This window comes from Schistocerca piceifrons, chromosome 2, assembly GCF_021461385.2.
Source record: "Schistocerca piceifrons isolate TAMUIC-IGC-003096 chromosome 2, iqSchPice1.1, whole genome shotgun sequence".
Classification (NCBI taxonomy): domain Eukaryota; kingdom Metazoa; phylum Arthropoda; class Insecta; order Orthoptera; family Acrididae; genus Schistocerca; species Schistocerca piceifrons.
In genome coordinates this window covers 224,969,509-224,993,616 of record NC_060139.1, presented here as the reverse complement: position 1 = coordinate 224,993,616, position 24,108 = coordinate 224,969,509, and the positions used below count along the sequence as shown (strand labels likewise).

Here is a 24,108-nt window from a genome sequence, read left to right as displayed (position 1 = left end):
AGTATTTTTGGTATTAAGAGGAAAGGCAATGTGATAATTAAAAAGGCACGGCGATTATAAATTCCTGTCACTCCCATATTTAAAAAAAAATGTATTCCTTTTGGCTGCATCATTTGCTGCTATTTTTTGTATTCTCTTTCTGTTAATTAAATTCTATCTTGTGTGTTTCGACTGGGAGTAGTTTTCTCTATCATAAACAAGGAGATTTTCACAATGAAATATTTTCAAATATATAGCTTGTTTGACTTACCAAGTACATGTAATTGTCCTGCAGTGCAGACAGAACCTGGACCTTCATGTTTGGGAGTAGTTCTGATTGAGTTATACTATGAGTGCCTCGGAAGCCTACAGATTTCCAAGCTGAAACTGTTCACATAATTTTTTATAGATAAGAAATTCACTTTTCGTAAAACTATAATATAAACAAAAGAAAACTTGTCATATAACTTGTCAACAGGTTTTCTAACAATAACTTCAATTTCACAAACATACATTAAGAAGAGTCTTTTTCCCTATCCTTTTGTAATGGTTTATTATTCAGTATCAACTAGTGCCTATTTATTTGTCGAGTCAGTGGTATCATCACTGACTCCTCCCTACATTTCACTAGCTTCAGTACACTATACTGTTTTCTATCACTTAAATCATTTGGTAACTAAATGAATATTACTACATACAGACTGGATTCACCTCCACTTCCCATTCACTTACATCATGCAGCTGACATTTCATGCTGAAGATGTGTCTTACCCAGTTAGCTTTCGTCTTATAAACCCCAGATAGTATTAATTCAATTCAATTCAATTTCAGTATTATTTGAAATCTTTTCTGATCACTTTACTTTTTTCCATTATTCTCTGGCATCACATCACCCACTTCCTGGATGTTTAGCCTACAGTTTCGCTGGTCATCAGAACCCCCTTCCTCCCCCACTCTCTACCTCCTCCGCCCTCCTCCCTCCCCCCTCTCCATCTTCCTCCCCCACTCTCTCCCCCTCTGCCCCAATTTCAGAACCACAAAGAGCAGTTCTTCAAACTTGGTGTCTAGGCACTAATTCTCTTCTGCCTTTCAGCTTTTGGAATGGCAATCCTTGTCCAATATATTTGATACTACAAGCATATTATGATAATCTGAGTCCTTAAATATTTGAAACAACCAACATTTTCTAGTGCACAAGTTACCATGATGATATGGAAGTTCTGTCATCCTTATACACACATTGGCAATTGAATTTAGCCATACACCTATTATCATGTAAAACACCTTCCTATCTGGTGATGAAAGCAAAAAACTGAAATCGTTCAGAGCCATGGCCATTCAGCCTCCACCCACAGTTAACAAGTACTGGTTGTGGTTGTGTTCAAGGCAAACACATCTCACACTATCACGTCACAGATGTGGGATTGTGATCACATAAGCTGGGAGACTACAGAAGCACCTTTATACTGACACAATTTGGGAGTAATGGAGTATGTGGTGTCTTGCTGAAGACACGGCCCCCACCTTGAGGGTACTGTAAACAAATAAACAGATGCACAGACCGAGTAGTAGATTCCTGTATAATTTCACGGTGAGCGACAATGACCGACTTTCATGGATCTCATTTCATCACATCTCAACATTCTTCCACCCCATCCCCACCCGAGACAATCACCCACTTGAGAAATGCCCTGCTCACAAGAAGACTGCCTCACCTTGTTGTTTCTGACTTATTTGTACTCTGCCAATGAAATGTGCTGAAATTCATCAGTTCGGAAGAATTTTTCCTTGCTTTGAGCATCCAGTGGCAATGTGGGGCTGGGGGAGGGGGCTGGGCTGTAGGGGGAGGGGTGAGGGGAGAGGCGGGGGAGTGGTGGTGGGGGGAGAGGGGGAAGGGTGAGATGGGGGAGTGGTGGTGGGGGGAGAGGGTGGGTGGGGGGAGAGGGGGAAGGGTGAGATGGGGGAGTGGCGGTGGGGGGAGAGGGTGAGGGGTGGGGGGAGAGGGTGAGGGGTGGGGGGAGAGGGTGAGGGGTGGGAGGAGAGGGTGAGGGGTGGGGGGAGAGGCGGGGAGTGGCATTGGGGGGAAAGGGCGAGGGGTGGGGGTGTAGGGGGAGGATGGGGGAGAGATGGGGAGGGATAGGTGAGAGGAGTGTGTGAGAGGGGGTGACGGAGTAGGGAAGGGAGGGAGAGAGAGTGTGAGTGGGGGAGGGAGAGAGAGAGTGAGTGGGGGAGGGAGGGAGGAGAGAGTGAGTAGGGGAGGGAGGAGGGAGAGAGTGAGTGGGGGAGGGAGGGAGGAGAGAGTGAGTAGGGGAGGGAGGAGGGAGAGAGTGAGTGGGGGAGGGAGGGGGGGGAGAGTGAGTGGGGGACAGAGGGAGGGGAGAGAGAGTGAGTGGGGGACAGAGGGAGGGGAGAGAGAGTGAGTGGGGGACAGAGGGAGGGGAGAGAGAGTGAGTGGGGGACAGAGGGAGGGGAGAGAGAGTGAGTGGGGGACAGAGGGAGGGGAGAGAGATTGAGTGGGGGACAGAGGGAGGGGGTGTGAGTGGGGGAGGGAGGGGGTGTGAGTGGGGGAGGGAGGGGGGTGTGAGTGGGGGAGGGAGGGACGGAGGGGGTGTGAGTGGGTGGAGGAGGGAGTGGGGGAGGGAGTGGGGAGAGGGAGGGAGTGGGGGAGGGAGTGGGGGAGGGAGCGGGGGAGGGAGCGGGGGAGGGAGCGGGGGAGGGAGCGGGGGAGGGAGCGGGGGAGGGAGCGGGGGAGGGAGCGGGGGAGGGAGCGGGGGAGGGAGTGGGGGAGGGAGGGAGGGAGTGGAGGAGGGAGGGAGGGAGTGGGGGAGGGAGGGAGGGAGTGGGGGAGGGAGGGAGGGAGTGGGGGAGGGAGGGAGGGAGTGGGGGAGGGAGGGAGGGAGTGGGGGAGGGAGGGAGGGAGTGGGGGAGGGAGGGAGGGAGTGGGGGAGGGAGGGAGGGAGTGGGGGAGGGAGGGAGGGAGTGGGGGAGGGAGGGAGGGAGTGGGGGAGGGAGGGAGGGAGTGGGGGAGGGAGGGAGGGAGTGGGGGAGGGAGGGAGGAAGTGGGGGAGGGAGGGAGTGGGGGAGGGAGGGAGGGAGTGGGGGAGGGAGGGGGAGGGAGGGCGGGGGTGGGGGAGGGAGGGCGGGGGTGGGGGAGGGAGGGAGTGGGGGAGGGAGGGAGGGAGTGGGGGAGGGAGGGAGGGAGTGGGGGAGGGAGGGAGGGAGTGGGGGAGGGAGGGAGGGAGTGGGGGAGGGAGGGAAGGAGGGAGGGAGGGAGGGAGGGAGGGAGGGAGGGAGGGAGGGAGGGAGGGAGGGAGGGAGTGGGGGAGGGAGGGAGGGAGAAGGAAAGAGTGAGAGGGGGAGTGGGGGAGGGAGGGAGTGGGGGAGGGAGGGAGGGAGAAGGAAAGAGTGAGAGGGGGAGTGAGGGTCGGGGAGAGAGAGTGAGTGTGGGAGGGAGGGGGAGAGAGTGGGGGAGGGAGGGAGAGAGAGTGGGGGAGGGAGGGAGAGAGAGTGGGGGAGGGAGGGAGAGAGAGTGGGGGAGGGAGGGAGAGAGAGTGGGGGAGGGAGGGAGAGAGAGTGGGGGAGGGAGTGGGCAAGGCAGGCTTTGTGAAGGTGTTCTGACAAGATGGTCCAACTTAGAAAATAATCTGATCGATATGCAGAAATGATTTGGCAGGGTGGGCAGCAATCTGCAGTTGTTTGCTGCTGATGCTGTAGTGTACAGTAAGGTGTTGAAGATTAGTGATTGCAGGAAGATACATCACGACTTAAGTTGGTGTGATGAATGGCAGCTAGCCCTGTTGCTGTTGTTGTTGTGCAGTCCAGAGACTGGTTTGATGCAGCTCTCCATGCTACTCTACCCTGTTTATCTTCTTCATCTCCCAGTACCTACTGCAACCTACATCTATCTGAATCTGCTTAGTGTATTCATCTCTTGGTCTTGCTCTATTATTTTTAACTTCCACACTTCCCTCCAATACTAAATTGGTGATCCCTTGATGCCACAGAATGTGTCCTACCATCCGATCCCTTCTAGTCTAGTTGTGCCACAAATTCCTCTTCTCTCCTATTCTATTCAGCATCTCCTCATTAGTTACATGATCTACCCATCTAATCTTCGGTACTCTTCTGTAGCATCACATTTTAAAAGCTTCTATTCTCTTCTTGTCTAAACTATTTATCGTCCATACACTCCATACAAATACTTTCAGAAAAAGACTTCCTGACACTTCAGTCTATACTCAATGTCAACATATTTCTATTCTTCAGAAATGCTTTCCTTGCCATTACCGTCTACATTTTATATGCTCTCTAGTTCGACGATCATCATCAGTTATTTTGTTCCCCAAATAGCAAACCTCATCTACTACTTTAAGTGTCTCATTTTCTAATCTAATTCCCTCTGCACCAACTGATTTAATTCAGTTACATTCCATTATTTTCGTTTTGCTTTCATTGATGTCCATCTTGTATCCTCCTTTCAAGACAATGTCCATTCCGTTCAACTGCTCTTCCAGGTCCATTGCTGTCTCTGACAGAATTACAATGTCTTCGGCAAACCTCAAAGTTTTAATTTCTTCACCACGCATTTTAATTCCTACTCCAAATTTTTCTTTTATTGCTCGTTCAATATACAGATTGTATAACATTGGGGATAGGCTACACCCCTGTCTCACTCCCCAACCACTGCATCCCTCTCATGCCCCTCAACTCCACCGTCTGGTTTCTGTACAAATTGTAAATATCCTTTCAGTCCCTGTATTTGACCACTGTCACCTTCAGAATTTGAAGAGAATCTTCCAGTCAATATTGTCAAAAGATTTCTCTAAGTCTACAGATGTTATGAATGTTGATTTCCCTTTCCTTAATCTATCCTCTAAGATAAATCGTAGGATTAGTATTGCCTCATGTGTTCCAACATTTCTATGGAATCCAAACTGATCTTCTCTGAGGTCGGCTTCTACCAGTTTTTCCATTCGTCTGTAAGGAATTCATGTTAGTATTTTGCAGCCGTGACTTATTAAACTAATAGTTCGGTAATTCCCACACCTATCAACACCTCCTTTCCTTGGGATTGGAATTATTATATTCTTCTTGAAGTCTGAGGGTATTTCGCCTGTCTCATACATCTTGCTCACCAGATGATAAAGTTTTGTAAGGGCGGGCTCTCCCAAGGCTATCAGTAGTTCTAGTGGAATGTTGGGACCTTGTTTCGACTTAGGTCCTTCAGTGCTCTGTCAAATTCTTCACGCAGTATCTTATCTCTCATTTCATCTTCATCTATGTCCTCTTCCATTTCCATAATGTCACCCTAAATTACATCGCCCTTGTATAGACCCTCTTTATCCTCCTTCCACCTTTCTGCTTTCCCTTCTTTGCTTAGAGCTGGTTTTCCATCTGAGCTCTTGATACTAATACAAGAGGTTCTCTTTCTGCCAAAGGTCTGTTTAATTTTCCTCTAGGCAGTATCTATCTTACCCCTAGTGATATATGCCTCTACATCATTATATTTGTCCTCTAGCATCCCTGCTTAGCCATTTTGCACTTCCTGTTGATCTCCTTTTTGAGATGTTTGTATTCCTTTTTGCCTGCTTCATTAACTGCATTTTTACATTTTCTCCTTTCATGAATTAAATATCTCTTCTGTTACCCAAGGATATCTACTAGCCCTCATTTTTTTTATCAACTTGATCCTCTGCTGCCTTTAATACTTCATCTCTCAAAGCTAGCAATTCTTCTTTTACTGTATTTCTTTCCCCTGTTCTTGTCAATCGTTCCCCAATGCTCTCCCTGAAACACTGTACAACCTTTGGTTCTTTCAGTTTATACAGGTCCCATCTCCTTAAATTCCCACCTTTTTTCAGTTTCTTCAGTTTTAATCTACAGTTTGTAACCAATAGAGCATGGTCAGAGTCCACATATAACCCTGGAAATGTCTTACAATTTAAAACCAGGTTCCTAAATCTTTTGCTTACCATTATATAATATATCTGAAGCCTTCCAGCATCCCCAGGTCTGTCTCACGTATACGTTTTTTCATGATTCTTGAACCAAGTGTTCACTGTGATTAAGTTATGCTCTGTGCAAAATTCTACCAGGCGGCTTTCTCTTTCATTCCTTACCTCCATTCCATATTCACCTACTACGTTTCCTTCTCTTCCTTTTCCAACCATTGAATTCCAGTCACCTATGACTATTAAAGTTTCGTCTCCCTTCATTATCTGAATAATTTCTTTTATCTCCTCCTGCAATTCTTCTATCTCTTTGTCATCTGTGGAGTTCGTCAGCATATAAACTTGTACTACTGTGGTAGGCTTGGGCGTCATGTCTATCTTGGCTACAATAATGCGTTCACTAAGCTGTTCATAGTAGCTTACCTGCGCTCTCATTGTTTTATTTATTATTAAACCTACTCCTGCATTAGCCCTATTTGATTTTGTATTTATAACCCTGTATTCACATTGAGGAAATATTAGACACAGCACAAGCAGGGTTCAGAAAAGGTAAATCAACAATTGACCAAATATACACACTAAGACAAATATTAGATGAGAATTGGGAACACAATCAGGATACCTTTTGCCTGTTTAAAGATTTCAACAAAGCATATGAAAGTATAGTAAGAGAGGAAATGTGGAGGATAATGGCAGAGTATGGGATACCTGAAAAGCTGATAAAGCTAACTAAAATATGTGTGATGGAATCACAGTATAGAGTGAAAGTACGGGGGAGGGGGAGGGAGGGGTCTCAGAAGCACTTGAAGTAAAAAGAGTAGAGACAGAGAGATATTATATCACCAACCCTGTTCAATTTGGTTCTCAACAACAGCCTGAGAAGAGTAACATGTGAAAGTGCAGGAGTCACCACAGGAAAAAAGATAAATGTCCTGGCTTTTGTGGATTATATTGTGCTGACAGGAAAGAACATAGAAGACCTGGAGAAAATGCAAACTGTGCTAATGGAAGAAGCTAAGAAAGTAGGTCTAAGTATAAATGAAAGTAAAACAAAGCTCATGGTAGCAGGAAAAAGAGCTGATTTAGGACCAAACCATCTAAAAATTGGAAATCTAACAATAAAGAAGACAGACACATTCACATACCTCAGTGTCAACATCAACCAACAAAACCTTATAGAACAAGACATAGTAACAAGAATTCAAGCTGGAGGGAAATGTCTATGAGCTATGCACAACGTCATAAGATCAAAGTTACTATCTAGGAAGGCAAAAATATAACTATATCACACCATCATCAAGCCAATAGTGTGCTATGCAAATGAGACATGGACCGTGACAAAGAAAACGGAGAAAAAACTCATCAATTTTGAAAACAAAGTACTGAGAAAATTATATGGACCAGTGAAAGAAAACTAACAGTGGAGAATAAGGAAAAACAGAGAACTCAATTGTACACACTGCCTGACGTCATAGCAAGTGTGAAAATTAAGAGACTAAGATGGTATGGACATGTGAGAAGGAGGAGGAGAGGGGGAAAACAGGGTAATAAAGGCTGTAATGGATGGAGAAGCTGAAGGAAAGACACCATTAGGACGGCCAAGAATGAGATGGAAGGACAATACCATGGGAGACATGCAGATATTGGGTCTGGGAGATGAAAATGGAGATGACAGAAAAGTGTGGAAGGCTCGAGAGGGTGTGGCGAAGGACCAGCTGCAGTTTGTGTGGCCAGTAAGTAAGTATGTATTCATTCACCTGACCAGAAGTCTTGTTCCTCCTGCAACCGAACTTCACTAATTTCCACTATAATTAACTTTAACCTATCCATCTCCCTTTTTAAATTTTCTAACCTACCTGCCTGATTACGGGATCTGACATTCCACACTCCGATCCTTAGTAGTCACCACCCAGCGATCCAAATGGGGAACTATTTTACCTCCAGGATATTTTACCCAGGAGGATACCATCACCATTCAACCATACAGTAAAGTTACATGTCCTTGGGAAAAATTAAGGCTGTAGTTTCCACTTGCTTTCAGCCGTTCACAGTACCAGCACAGCCAGGCCGTTTTGGTTAATGTTACAAGGTCATACCAGTCAATCATCCACACTGTTGCCCCTGAACTACTGAAAAGGCTGCTGCCCCTTTCCAGGAACCACACGTTTGTCTGGCCTCTCAACAGATACCCCTCTGTCGTGGTTACACCTATGGTACGGTTATCTGTATCGCTGAGGCACACAAGCCTCCCCACAATGGCAAGCTACATGGTTCATGGGGGGAGGCAGCTAGAGAGAGTGATGAGTGGGAATATCAAACCTGTAATGTTCAGAAACAGTATTACTAGTGTCCTGATACATGCAGGTCATTTAAATATCTGGGCATAACATTGCAAAGCAATATGAGGTGGAAAGAGCATTTGAAAACTGTGGAAGGGAAGGCGATTGGTCGACTTCAGTTTATTGAGACAATTTTAGGAAAGAGTAGTTTACCAGTACAGGAGACCATATATAGGACACTGGTGCAACCTGTTCTTGAGTACTGCTCGAGTGTTTGCGATTTGTACCAGGTCAGACTGAAGGAAGATATCTAAGCAATTCAAAAGTGGCCTGCTAGATTTGTTACCTGTAGGTTCAAACAACACGTGTTACGGAGATGCTTCGGGAAGTCAAATGGGAATCCCTGGACGGAAGGCACCATTCTTTTCAAGCAACACTACTGAGAAAATTTAGAGAACCGGCATATGAAGCTGACAGTAGAACGATTCTACTGCTGCCAACATATATTGCACAAAAGGACCATGAAGATAAGATACGAGAAATCAGGGCTTATGCGGAGGCATACTGCAGTCTTTTTCCCTTGCTCTGTTTGTGAGTAGAACAGGAAAGAAAATAAAAAGTAGTTGTACAGAGTACCCTCCACCCCGCACAATGTGGTGGCTTGCGGGGTACCTACATAGATGTCAGAGAATGTGGTGGTCAGAGTGATTACACTCCAAATGAACTGCTACTGGGACACAATTTCTGAATGCCTTTGCATGGGGTGAATACCCTGTCCAAGTGAAGGATATGGTGAGTTGAGTGTTCAGGGTAGCTGAGGATGTGTATTGCACAGTTCAGCAGTCATTGGTGGCAACTGAGCAGTTGAGGAGGAATCAAAGCATCTGCCAGGAGGCTCAGCTTGAGGGATGATAGTTGCAACTCAGAACCAAGAATGGTGCATTAGGTACAGTAGCTGTAATGCTAATTTGGCCACTGATCCATAAAGATGACCACCATAATCCAGTCAAGACAGAATGAGGGCTTTGTAAACATAAAAGAGGGTGGATCAGTTCGCATCCCATGACGTACGACACACAGTGGAGTGCATAGTGTTTCAACTGGCACTTCTTTTTAAGCTGGCAAATATGTGGTAGCCAAGCCAACAGCATAGCAAATAATGGTCCTAAAATGCAAGATGTCTCTTCAAGTATGAGCCATTCATATGAAAATATAGGATGTGGTTGAGCAGTTCTATGTCAGCAGATGTGCATAGCACGTCTTGCCTGTCAGAAACTGGATGCCATAGGTGAGGAACCAGGACCATGTATTCCTTGCAGCAACCCAAAGCAGACACTCAGCAACACTAATGGCTGAAGAAAAGTAGTAAATACATGTCAACATATAGGAATGGTGACAACAGGCCCCACAGCCTCTGCTAGTTTGTTCATTACAATGAGAAAAAGGTTCACACTCACTATGGATGACTGTAGGATTCCATTTTTCCACACACTGTAAGATGGGCTGACTCAAATATGAAATAACTGAAGCTAAAGAAACTCATGGATAAAAACTGGAAAGGACATCTGAAAGCTCTCTCATACAAGGTGGTAAGGATGTGGCAATGCTATCAGGTGTCATATACCTTTCCAAGTCAAAAAGACAGCAATGAGGTGTTGGAAAGTGGCAGAAGTCATCCTTACAGTGAGCTCCAGATGAATTAAGTGGTCAGCTGTGGACCAGACTCACGAAACACTTATAAGGAGTTGGACAAAATACACTATGTGATCAAAAGTATCCGGACACCCCCAAAAACATATTTTTCATATTAGGTGCATTGTGCTGCCACCTAATGCCAGGTACTCCATAACAGTGACCACAGTAGTGATTAGACATAAGAGAGAAGAATGGGGGGCTCCGTTTAACTCACGGACTTCGAACATGGTCAAGTACTTGGGTGTCACTTGTGTCATAGGTCTGTACGCAAGATTTCCACACTCCTAAACACCCTCAAGTCCACTGTTTCCGATGTGGTAGTGAAGTGGAAACATGAAGGGACATGTACAGCACAAAAGCGTACTGGCCGATCTCCTCAACTGACTGACAGAGACCGGCTGCTCACAAGCCACACATCAAACCGGTAAATGCTAAACGACGCCTTGCTTGGTGTAAGGAGTATAAACATTGGATGATTAAACTGTGGAAAAACAATGTGTGGAGCAATGAATCACAGTACACAATGTGGTGATCCGATGGCAGGGTGCAAGTATGGTGAATGCCCAGTGAATGTCATCTGCCAATGTGTGTAGTGCCAACAGTATGTGTAGTGCCAACAGTAAAATTTGGAGGCAGTGGTGTTATGGTGTGGTCGTGTTTTTCATGGAGGGGGCTTGCACCTCTTTTTTTTTTTTTTTTTTGGCACTGTCACAGCACAGGCCTACATTGGTGTTTTAGCACCTTCTGCTTCTCACTGTTGAAGAGCAATTCGGGGATGGCGATAGCATCTTTCAACATGATCTAGCACCTTTACAAAATGCGCGGCCTGTGGCGCAGTGGTTACACGATAATAATATCCCTGTAATGGACTGGCCAGTATAGAGTCCTGACCTGAATCTTATGTAACACCTTTGGGCTGTTTTGGAACGCCGGCTTCGTGCCAGGCCTCACCGACCAACATCGATACCTGCCTCGGTGCAGCACTCCGTGAAGAATGGGATACCATTCCCCAAGAAATCTTCCAGCAACTGATTGAACGTATGCCTGCGACAGCGCAAAATGTCATCAAGGCTAAGGGTGGGCCAATGCCATATTGAGTTCCAGCATTACCAATGGAGGGCGCCACGAACTTTTAAGTCATTTTCAGCCAGGTGTCAATATACTTTTCATCACATAGTGTATGCCTCATCTCAAGAGATTAATTAGTGTAGTTACTGGTTCGCCATTCATTTGATCAACTTACATAGAAAAATCTTGAGTCTGGTAAGTCTAAAGCCATTCATCTCATACCAGTTTTTACCTGTGTTGTTCAGGATAGACAATTGTGCTTTTCCTCCACTTGGTTTGGAACTCATGCTGACACCAGATATGGTTAAAGGTTGCAGAAACATCATATCAGTAAGTCACAGATAGGTGGTGTACTATTTGACTGTGACTTCTAACAGGTCCCATTGTTGTTTTATGGCCAGGAGTCAGAGTGCTGAGGAGTTACCATCCACTGTAAGAAGCTTTATGTAGTCCCAGCAACCACGTAGTAAATTACTGGATCTTATCCACAACCCTTATTTTGTAAAGACAGAATGTGCAGGGATGATTTCTGGATGCAGATGCTCGAACAAAATTTGCTACAAAGAGTTCTGCAATAACTGTAGTGTTGGCATTAAAAGTACCACCTGAAAAGATACCAAGAATACTTGTTAGATGGCTGTAGATACAACACACCTTAGCCATCACATGTTACGAAGAGATAAGGTTCCCCATGTAGTGACTTGTCTCCCCCAAATTCCTTCTGGTGTTTACACGATGGTGTGTCGTAACAAGAGAGCCTTTGAAAGGTAGTAAGGTTTTCCACTTAAGGGTGATATTCATGTTGTTTAAGCACCTCATCCATTGTTTGCCTTTGCAATTTCCAGTGTCCACTATGAGACTTGTTTCCAAGGAGTAGCTCCCAAGAAAAGGGGAGGTCATTAATTTTGCTGTTGTTAATATTCTGGTAGTTATATCCTGTGGTACGTCAATATTTCCTTGTGGAGTAGCATCAGATGATAGGGCAGCACTGAACACATGCCAATCAGCTTTCTTATGGGCCCATCACTGTGCATGCTCAGTCAGGTACAGGTCCACAAGTACCAATGTGACACAGCTGATGTATTTTAGGGTCAACTCTTATTTTTGATATAGTTACAGAGATTATGTAGAACAAATGGATATGTTTCTGAGAACCAAGTTTCCTGAAGGGCAACATATACTGCTGGGTAAAATGACAGCATCTGTCAGAGTTCTGATAGGTGGTGAAAATAACTATTGCAGTCGGTGACGGCTGCAGATGTATCCAGGAGTGGTGGGAAGGAGGTGAGAAGATCGCTCACCTTTCAGCTTCTGCATGTACCACCTGTTGAGTGGGAACTACACTGACATGAATTGTTTTGCTTTAGGGCACAAAAAACCAACTGAAGTCATACGTGTCCATGTCAAAACTATAGAACATGAACACAGGGAGGAGTTAAATGACTATATGTCTGCCCCAATAGACAGAATAGGAGACAGCTAAAAACAGGCAAGTGGAAAAAGGGCTAAAAGAAACACCATACAGAAATGGTGGTCCAAAACTAAAAATGAAATGGCCTCCACCATATTGCTTCAGTGGATAAAAAGTAAAATGCGATCAACAGCTCGCGCATCATTTGCTAAAACAGCTGATAAATCAGGTGGCAAACCCATACTGGAACGTACATGGTTTAAAAAAGGGCATTCCATCAGGAAGTGGGAGACAGTTAAAATTCGGGCGCAATGTGTACAAAGTGGTGGGGTGACGCCACTTAGCAAATGACAATGGCTAAAAAGGCAGTGCCCAATACGCAGCCGAGTTAAAATAATCTCCTCGCAGCGGGAGGGCCGAGAGGAGGTCATCCAAGGTGCTAGGAGAGGCTTAATAAGCCAAAGCTTATTCCCGTAAAGGGAGGACCATTGGTGATGCTAAAGGGACACCAACTCCTGACAGAGGGCAATGCAGAGATCATCAGAGGGAATACAGGTACTCGCAGGCTGAGGTAAAAGAACTGCAGCTTTGGCAGCAGCATCAGCATCCTCATTTCCTGGCACACTGACATGACCAGGAACCCACAGAAACATGACACTTTCTCCACCACGAGTGAGCAAGTGACAGATTTCCTGGACCTGCTGCACTAAGGGATGGGCAGTGTACAGTGCACATACGCTTTGAAGGGCACTAAGTGAGTCTGAGCAGAGGACACAATTGGAAGGCCGTGTCGCCAGATGTACACTGTTGCCTGATACAAGGCGAAGAGCTCGGCTGTAAATACTGGAGAGCCGGAAGCCGATATCAAAAGACAACAGGTGCCAATGACGAAGGCACACCCGACCCCACGGTCAGTCTGAGAGCCATCAGTGAATACAAAGGTAATATCGCGATGTTCCATGTGAAGGTCATGAAACTGAAGGTGATAGACCGAGGCCTCTTCACGAAGCCAAGGTGGTGAAGGTTCACAGCCACCGGGAAAGGTGCAGGTAGTGTGAAGTAAAGCCGCCGTAGCAAGTGGCGAAAGCAGACTCCAGGACGTAACAGAGAAGAGGGACAAGCCCCATACCGACAATCAAAAGAATCATCACAGAAGGAGGTATTCTTTCCTGGCTGGAGGAGAGGAACTGAGGTGCCAGATGCAGGTCCAGCAAAAACTGCATCTGCATTGTGAACCGGTGTGAGCAGTTCTCATTCCCCACTCACTCACTTTGCACATGACATGGAAGCACATGATTGACAACTGTCTTACTCACCATAACATGGACAAAATCTTGCTGAGTGTAGTCGACAGGAAAGTGGCCATGTCATGCAGTTAAGGAAGGAAGGAAGGAAGACAGGGTTTAATGTACATTCGACATTGAAATCATTGGAGATTCCTTTCAAAGGAACCATCCAGGCATTTACCTGAAGCGATTTACGGAAAGCACAGAAAATTTAAGTCTGGATGGCCAGATGTGGGCTTGAACCATAGTCCTCTCAAATGCAAGTCTGGTGTGCCAACCATAGTACCACATCGCTCGGTTGCTGTTTGCCTGAGATTCACCTAGTATTACCACAGCGACTGAGTATGATTATGTATAAGGAAGATTAAAGTGATAATTCAATAAGGAATGTTACTGAAAATCATTGATTTCATTATGGAACTATAAATTTGTGGGCAGCTGATGAAATAATGCTTGCATTGTCATGACATTTATTTTGGACAGAACCAATGAAAGGATTTATAATGAGGAATGTGACAACTGACTACTGTCAACACAGTTTATAATTAACAATAAACTTCAGTCCAGCTACACTGTAGGCTCTCTTAACTACTTCAAGCAAATTATCCAACAGGAGTCATTACAGCTGACAATTGAACTGCACTGACCAGAAAGAAGAAGGAAGCACAAGGTGTGGTGATACGGGTAGCACACTAGACATGCACATACTGCAGATTCGCAGTCTACGTGCAAGTGAACGTGAGCGCACGACATCCGTATTCAGCTGTATCATTAGGAGGGGAATAAGAGATCATCTTCGACAACTTCCGCCAAGCTGTAGGAAGTTTATTCACTGTCTCTCTTGCACACCACAGCTGCATGCAGACCACTCTACCTGCAGGGCTCTACCCAAGAATGAAGGTGATCTTGTCTCGTTGTTGTTGTGGTCTTCAGTCCTGAGACTGGTTTGATGCAGCTCTCCATGCTACTCTATCCTGTGCAAGCTTCTTCATCTCCCAGTACCTACTGCAACCTACATCCTTCTGAATCTGCTTAGTGTATTCATCTCTTGGTCTCCCTCTACGATTTTTACCCTCCACGCTGCCCTCCAATGCTAAATTTGTGATCCCTTGATGCCTCAAAACATGTCCTACCAACCGATCCCTTCTTCTAGTCAAGTTGTGCCACAAACTTCTCTTCTCCCCAATCCTATTCAATACCTCCTCATTAGTTATGTGATCTACCCACCTTATCTTCAGCATTCTTCTGTAGCACCACATTTCGAAAGCTTCTATTCTCTTCTTGTCCAAACTATTTATCGTCCATGACTACACTCCATACAAATACTTTCAGAAACGTTTTCCTGACGCTTAAATCTATACTCGATGTTAACAAATTTCTCTTCTTGAGAAACGCTTTCCTTGCCATTGCCAGTCTACATTTTATATCCTCTCTACTTCAACCATCATCAGTTATTTTGCTCCCCAAATAGCAAAACTCCTTTACTACTTTAAGTGTCTCATTTCCTAATCTAATTCCCTCAGCATCACCCAATTTAATTTGACTACATTCCATTATCCTCGTTTTGCTTTTGTTGATGTTCATCTTATATCCTCCTTTCAAGACACTGTCCATTCCGTTCAACTGCTCTTCCAAGTCCTTTGCTGTCTCTGACAGAATTACAATGTCATCGGCGAACCTCAAAGTTTTTACTTCTTCTCCATGAATTTTAATACCTACTCCGAATTTTTCTTTTGTTTCCTTTACTGCTTGCTCAATATAGCTTGAATAACATCGGGGAGAGGCTACAACCCTGTCTCACTCCTTTCCCAACCACTGCTTCCCTTTCATGCCTCTCGACTCTTATAACTGCCATCTGGTTTCTGTACAAATTGTAAATAGCCTTTCGCTCCCTGTATTTTACCCCTGCCACCAGTCAACATTGTCAAAAGCTTTCTCTAAGTCTACAAATGCTAGAAACGTAGGTTTGCCTTTTCTTAATCTTTCTTCTAAGATAAGTCCTAAGGTTAGTATTGCCTCACATGTTCCAACATTTCTACAGAATCCAAACTGATCTTCCCTGAGGTCCGCTTCTACCAGTTTTTCCATTCGTCTGTAAAGAATTCGCGTTAGTATTTTGCAGCTGTGACTTATTAAACTGATAGTTCGGTAATTTTCACATCTGTCAACACCTGCTTTCTTTGGGATTGGAATTATTATATTCTTCTTGAAGTCTGAGGGTATTTCACCTGTCTCATACATCTTGCTCACCAGATGGTAGAGTTTCGTCAGGACTGGCTCTCCCAAGGCCATCAGTAGTTCTAATGGAACGTTGTCTATTCCCGGGACCTTGTTTCGACTCAGGTCTTTCAGTGCTCTGTCAAACTCTTCACGCAGTATCGTATCTCCCATTTCATCTTCATCTACACCCTCTTCCATTTCCATAATATTGTCCTCAAGTGCATCGCCCTTATATAGACCCTCTATATACTCCTTCCACCTTTCTGCCTTCCCTTCTTTGCTTAGAACTGGGTTGCCATCTGAGCTGTTGATATTCATACAAGTGGTTCTCTTCTCTCCAAAGGTCTCTTTAATTTTCCTGTAGGCAGTATCTATCTTACCCCTAGTGAGACAAGCCTCTACATCCTTACATTTGTCCTCTAGCCATCCCTGCTTAGCCATTTTGCACTTCCTGTCGGTCTCATTTTTGAGACGTTTATATTCCTTTTTGCCTGCTTCATTTACTGCATTTTTATATTTTCTCCTTTCATCAATTAAATTCAATATTTCTTCTGTTACCCAAGGATTTCTATTAGCCCTCGTCTTTTTACCTACTTGATCGTCTGCTGCTTTCACAACTTCATCCCTCAGAGCTACCCATTCTTCTTCTACTGTATTTCTTTCCCCCATTCCTGTCAATTGTTCCCTTATGCTCTCTCTGAAACTCTCTACAACCTCTCATTCTTTCAGTTTATCCAGGTCCCATCTCCTTAAATTCCCACCTTTTTGCAGTTTCTTCAGTTTCAATCTGCAGTTCATAACCAAGAGATTGTGGTCAGAATCCATATCTGCCCCTGGAAATGTCTTACAATTTAAAACCTGGTTCCTAAATCTCTGTCTTACCATTATATATTCTATCTGATACCTTTTAGTATCCCCAGGATTCTTCCAGGTATACAACCTTCTTTTATGATTCTTGAACCAAGTGTTAGCTATGATTAAGTTATGCTCTGTGCAAAATTCTACAAGGCGGCTTCCTCTTTCATTTCTTCCCCCCAATCCATATTCACCTACTATGTTTCCTTCTCTCCCTTTTCCTACTGACAAATTCCAGTCACCCATGACTATTAAATTTTCGTCTCCCTTCACTACCTGAATAATTTCTTTTATCTCGTCATACATTTCATCAATTTCTTCATCATCTGCAGAGATAGTTGGCATATAAACTTGTACTACTGTAGTAGGCATGGGCTTTGTGTCTATCTTGACCACAATAATGCGTTCACTATGCTGTTTGTAGTAGCTAACCCGCACTCCTATTTTTTTATTCATTATCAAACCTACTCCTGCATTACCCCTATTTGATTTTGTATTTATAACCCTGTAATCACCTGACCAAAAGTCTTGTTCCTCCTGCCACCGAACTTCACTAATTCCCACTATATCTAACTTTAACCTATCCATTTCCCTTTTTAAATTTTCTAACCTACCTGCCCGATTAAGGGATCTGACATTCCATGCTCTGATCCGTAGAACGCCAGTTTTCTTTCTCCTGATAACGACGTCCTCTTGAGTAGTCCCCGCCCGGAGATCCGAATGGGGGACTATTTTATCTCCAGAATATTTTACCCAAGAGGACGCCATCATCATTTAATCATAAAGTAAAGCTGCATGTCCTCGGGAAAAATTACGACTGTAGTTTCCCCTTGCTTTCAGCTGTTCGCAGTACCAGCACAGCAAGGCCGTTTTGGTTAATGTTACAAGGCCAGATCAGTCAATCATCCAGACTGTTGCCCCTGCAACTACTGAAAAGGCTGCTGCCCCTCTTCAGGAACCACATGTTTGTCTGGCCTCTCAACAGATACCCCTCCGTTGTGGTTGCACCTACGGTACGGCTATCTGTATCGCTGAGGCACGCAAGCCTCCCCACCAAAGGCAAGGTCCATGGTTCATGGGGGGATCTTGTCTCATAACAAACCAAATTATTCAGATGGCCACCAGTGTCTAACATTGGCAGAGATGTGGATATGTTAATCCTTTCTATAGATGAGGGCCAATTCATCATGCTTGCAAAGTTTGCTGTCATTCAAACTTTATCTAGGCATTCATATTTTTTTTCTTCAGTTTTTCCCTGCTACAAACATGAACAACAGTCAAGGGTTTTGTACTCCTATATCTTTCCTTCTGTCCGCCTTTAAAATGAGACTGTTCTAATACCAACAGGAATGTTGCTCTCCGCAGTTGATACATATTGGCAGTGGGTTGTACGGAATGCTCTCATGCAGCAGCTGTTCACAGTCTTCACAGAAGCCATAAAAACAACACACAAATATTTAAACCTTTACTTTGATCTTTTCAGGCAATACACTGCCTTTGAAAGTCAAAATAAAAAGTGCTAGTTATATTACTGAGCTTCTGAAAGACGAGCAGTGCCGATGACTGAGTAGAAGTCACCATTTTAGTCAGGACCGGGGCACTACGCAATTTGCTTACTGATATTAATTCCCTGAATTTTTGCTCAGTTTTCTGCTAAAAAAAGAGCTCAACATCAACTCGGGTACAAATCAAGTATTGAGGGCATTTCTCACCCTATAGTGCAATGGGTGTCTTATGTGTTAACCATTGCACACAGTCCCCATGCCCCATAGTTAAAAGGAACATACTCCTTGGCATGCATGCTTGCAATGTTTTCAGCTCTGGTGCCAATAATGCATTCCCTGCATTGTAAGGGGGGCTATGACTGGGTGAGGAAACATAATATCCCCTCTCCCTCCCTGTGGACTGGCTACTACATTAGGTTTTGGGCACCTAATTCAATCCAATAACGTAAAAAGTGCTTAGGACAGGATTGCACAGCACATATGTGTCTTGTTAGGTGACCTTCCATGCACTACTCTAAAAGTTTGAAAGAGTGGAGGTCAAACCTGGAAATGAGGACCAAACATGAGTGAGGGAAGTAAGTCTGGGAAAACAGATGGAAGTCAGAATAAAAAGGTAGTCAGAAAGGACGGCAACACAGGAAACAAAAGAGAACTACAATGACTTTGGAATTGTGTGCTTGTCAAGCACGTACTCTCAAAACAAATGTGAGCAACTGGGAAGGGGTTGATGTTTAGGTAACTGACAACATCATGAAACAGTCATCTGATAACTACGTCAATTTGAAACTTAATGTGTCCAGACTCTTCCACGTGTCCAATTTAAAACTTCTTCCATCTTAAACTCAATAGTAACTTTCTGATCATGCAGACGTAAGTCAACAAACGTCCTCCCTTTAATTCCCCCCCCCCCCCCCCCAAAGCATGCTCATCGTAAATTAATTGTTCCCACCAACGCATTTTCAAAGGAAGATGATCTCATTTGGAATAAAAGTCTGCACGATATAATGAAAAAAATGGCTTTCTGACACTGTGCAGAAAGGGAAAAAAACTGCAACATATGTTGCCTCACAAAATAAAATTATTAAAACATTATCTGGTATCGTACTTGCTGCAAAGAGAGAGGTGAAACAGAGTTTGGGGAGTGGAAGGTGTGGAGTAGTGTTAGTGGTAGTGGTAGTGGTGGCAGCAGCATTGTTGGGGATGGGGACAAAAGCAGCGGTAAGATATACGAGGGCCGTTCAGAAAGTAACCTCCGGTTGATTTAAAAAAAAACACCAAGTTAAATAAAAATATTTTAATATATACATCTTACAACTACATCTTTGCACTATTTTTCTACATAGTCTCCATAGCGATTGAGGCACTTATCGTATCTCTTCACAAGCTTTGAAATTCCTTCTGCATAAAAATCACCCGCTTGTGCCTGGAGCCAGCCTGTGACCGCATCTTTGAGCTCTTCGTCGTCATCAATCCGCTGTGACCCGAGCCATTTCTTCAAATGCATGAAGAGGTGATAATCACTTGGCGCCAGGTCTGGGCTGTAAGGTGGATGGTTGATAACGTCCCACTTGAAGGACTCAAGAAGGGCCGTTGTTCTGCGAGCAGAGTGAGGACGGGCGTTATCGTGCAAAAAAAACGATACCGGAAGTCAGCATACCACGGCGTTTGTTCTGTATAGCCCGTCGTAACTTTTTTATTATTTCACAGTACACGTCTTGATTAATGGTCGTACCACGTTCCATGAATTCAACCAACAACACCCCTTTGGCATCCCAAAACACCGTTGCCATCAGTTTTCTGGCAGAAAAATCTTGCGAGGCTTTTCTTGGTTTGGTAGGCGAATTTGAATGTGCCCACATCTTTGATTGTTCTTTTGTATCAGGGTTCATGTACTTAATCCAGGTTTCGTCACCGGTCACGATTCTGTTTAACAATGGTTCTCCTTCGTCCTCATAACGTGACAGAAAGTCTAATGCAGAGGCCATTCTTTGAGTTTTGTGGTGGTCAGTAAGAATTTTGGGCACCCATCGTGCACAGAACTTACGGTAACCCAATCTTGCTGTCACTATCTCGTACAAGAGAGCCTTAGAAATCTGTGGAAAACCAGTAGACAACTCCGACATTGAGAAACGTTGATTTTCACGAACTTTTGCATAAACTGTCTGAACGAGTTCATCAGTCACCAATGATGGTCTACCACTCCTCTCTTCATCATGAACGTTTTCTCGTCCACTTTTAAATAAACGTACCCATTCACGGACAACTCCTTCACTCATAACTCTTGGTCCGTACACGGCACAAAGCTCATGATGAATAGCTGCTGCAGAATATCCTTTGGCTGTAAAAAACCTTATGACAGCACACATTTCACATTTGGCGGGGTTTTCTATTGCAGCACACATTTCAAACTGCCACAAAAACTAAACTAGCGCAGGTACGACGTTCACTCGACCACGGCTTGATGCCGACTGACCTGTTGAGTGCGTGAACGCACAGATGGCGTCGCTACTCCCCCCACAACCCGCACTGTGACCAATCGGAGGTTACTTTCTGAACCGCCCTCGTAGATGTACAGGGATGGGTTGACAGACACAGTAAAACCTTGGACTGAACCATCTAATGCAAACATTTTTGAAGATAATCTGGACTGGATTTTCCTGGTATCCAGATTCTTTCAATTGGTTACCTTTCAAAAACATATTCACATTTTCGTCTTTTAGACACGTAGTAAACCTAAATTACAGAATCTTCCACAACATCTGAATTTACTTTGACATATAACATTTATCTGTTACCACCTGTTTTCATCACAGCTATCTTGATGCAGACGAGACTGTCACACGCCCACTTCAAATCCACAAACAGCAGTACTTGGATATTATTAACTGACTTTTTTCCGCCACAAGAAATCTTCTCTCCCTACAGTTTTATCTTTCCTGCTGACAATTTAATTATATAAATACACCACTGGTAGACGGTCCTGATGGTCTAGCTGTAAAGCAGGTGAGAGAAAACTGAATGGAAACTGGGATTGGATCCTGGCTGGACAACAGAAATTTTCAGTATGCCTTTAATCTAACCTTTACCTCTCAATGATGAGAGAAGTCACCAGGTTTGAATTCCATGTTAAACGGGGGATATCCTTTCCGTAGTTGGATGAATGAAGTCGATTAGGGACATGCAATCACCAAGGTGGCATCCAATTGAAAGACTTGCACCCTGCCACCGCGCCACATGTCATTATTATTACTATTAGTCTCATTACTGCCTTTATGTCTATTACCCAAACATAATCATTCACAAGTCTGTTATCTTTATCAAGGTCTATAACTAACTATATCAAAAGAAGACTTTGGAAATCTATAAGATTATAAGGAGACATAATTGGCTGGCCAGTACCTACCTTCATAAAGAGAAATCTCAGTATTGCATGACAGAGTGATTTGGAAGTACATTGCAGAGCACTCAGACCACACTCGGATGGGCTGAACTGTTGTACTTTTAAATTTGTCCATCAACAATATCCATGACACCATGAAGTTCACAATGGAGATAGAAACAGATGGTACCTCGACATCCTCATCAGCCATAAAGAAAATGAATGTCTCAGCCACAGTGATACCACGAACCCATCCAAACGGACTGATATCTGCATGTTAACAGCTATAACCATACATCAACAAACATTCTGTTCTGAGGACCTTGATGAAACAAGAGGAAGGTGGAAACCTGCCAAAGGAACTGAGCCATTTACAGAAAGTATTCAAGGAAAATGGCTACAAGAGCCACCAAATTTCGCAAGGTATCTTTCCGAAAACACATAAGCAGAAGGACCCGAGGAGGACTCTAAGAAACTTGTGTTTTTGCCATTCTGTGGCTCAGTAACAGGAAAATTTAGCCAGCTACTAAATAGGCATAAAATCATTTCAGTTTTTAGGGATCTAGCAAAAATCTGGCTACTTGTGAGACCTGTGAAAGACGGCATAGGTCTCAGAATACCATGTACATCTGGAGAGTTTTATGTCAAACAGACTGTGTGCACTATCGAACAGCGCAGTGTAGAACACTAGAATGCTCTAATTGTTGGTACCCTGAGAAATCAGCGGTAACAGGGAATGCTCTAGAAAACAGGCATCACATTGCATTCAATGAGTCACCTGTTACTGGGCTGCTGTAATAAAAGAAGCAATTGAGATAAAAATTTGAGACAACACCCTCAATAAAGATGGCAGCCTGTGGTTAAGCACAGGCTGAGACACAGCCATTCAAAGTTTAGTTCTCATGTGTCCTTGAGCCTCTGAATATATAGACAATTATCTATGTACTCAGTAGACCTCTGGATAGTGTTGCAGGTGTAAATCTCCGACCAGAACTACTCGCTGCCAGCTATTCCAATTTCCGATTGCAGACCACTCTGTTTACAAAACTTTAAGTTTGTTAGAAACTCAATCACTGGAGACAAGAGAGGAGACTCAATCACTGCTTTTATTTGTCAGTGCAAAATAACGTATAATGATTTTTTTGAAAAGATTTTAAATTTAATATATAGAAGAGTAACTGGTAGGCTCCCGAAAATCTACTGTGAATTAAGACACTTACAAGCAAATTTGAGTTTCAATCCATCCTTGATGATTTTGCTGCTCGTGGATGATTACTGTAGAATCATTGTACCACTGGGGAAACACTAATGATGTGGAGCTAACTGCCCAAAATACTTTAAACAATGCTCATTCTGCCTCTAGGCTTTACTTGTTACTGGAAGCTCTTGGTCTCTGAATAAAGACTGGGTAAGGACTTTGTTCCAACCCCTTCATTCTCTAACAGAACACAGTTCATGAGAGATTTATCAATGTAGGTGTTTAAAAAACCATTCCTTACACATACATACCCGACCTACCAGTAGCTGAAAATTTTGATTTTATATAAGCTGCACAGAATAACTGTATGATGAGAAGTGTCTTCATAGATATTGTTCTCTTGTACCTTAGGTGTGAAGAAGTGCCACCTTTTCACCAGTTTGAAGTCCATTAATTTTGTAAACTGTATCAAGGCTACCAATGAATTGTTGGGTAATATACTGTAGACATGTAGGTGTGGTTGAGAGCTGTGCTGTGAAGGTCAATTAAAATAAAAAAGTTGGAACATTTATTGGCGAGGACCTTTGATTATATCTTCTTACGGTAGGCATTACACAATTCACTATAAAATCACTTACTTGACACAGAAAACAGTATTGAGATAAGATGAACCACAACATTACGGAAAACCAGTTGTATTTGTGGAGTTGTTTGTAGATATTAATCCTTGTAGAAGTAAACCTAATCAGACAATGATAAAAATAAATTGCATATATAAGTCTGCAATCATGTTTACATATTTTATCCGAATTTCCACCATGGTTTCATTTGATTCTAGTTACATTGCATGTTTTGCCATACAGCCATCACCACATACAAACAGAAGCAGTATGGTCTCGAATCAAACACTAGTTTGTGACATGGATGGTACAGTATCTGCTGAAGATATGCAGTGAACAGAGTTCTCAACAGCTGTATTAAAATAATACTTCTGTAATTGAAACTAAATAAACAGAGTGTTTCACTCCAGAAGGCAAAAGCTAACAAAAGACTTCTCAAAAAGAAAATATTAATTGCTACGTAATGGCACACTGTTCAATTTCACAATATGGTTCAAAGGTCTGTAGTTCAATCTCTGCCAGTCCCATGATTTTTTCTGTCTGTTGTTGCTTCTTTCACCTTTGGAAATAAGTTGTGTAAGTGAAAAATATCTGGATGCACCATAGTTCACAGTCCACCTACAGCTGTAGGTCCCTCTGTAGCTGGCAGAGAAACTTACACT

At 43.6% G+C, this 24,108-nt stretch overlaps 1 protein-coding gene across 4 annotated transcripts in view; it reads right to left on the bottom strand.

Annotated features, from left to right (window-relative positions):
• The window catches only part of LOC124774901 (hydroxyacylglutathione hydrolase, mitochondrial), a 109,178-nt gene that overhangs the window by 77,974 nt on the left and 7,096 nt on the right, over positions 1-24,108 (bottom strand). For all 4 annotated transcript variants that reach the window (XM_047249561.1, XM_047249563.1, XM_047249562.1 and 1 more), the window contains exon 2: positions 251-366. In XM_047249561.1, coding sequence (XP_047105517.1) covers positions 251-366 — 116 coding nt within the window. The remainder of the gene's footprint in view (positions 1-250; positions 367-24,108) is intronic.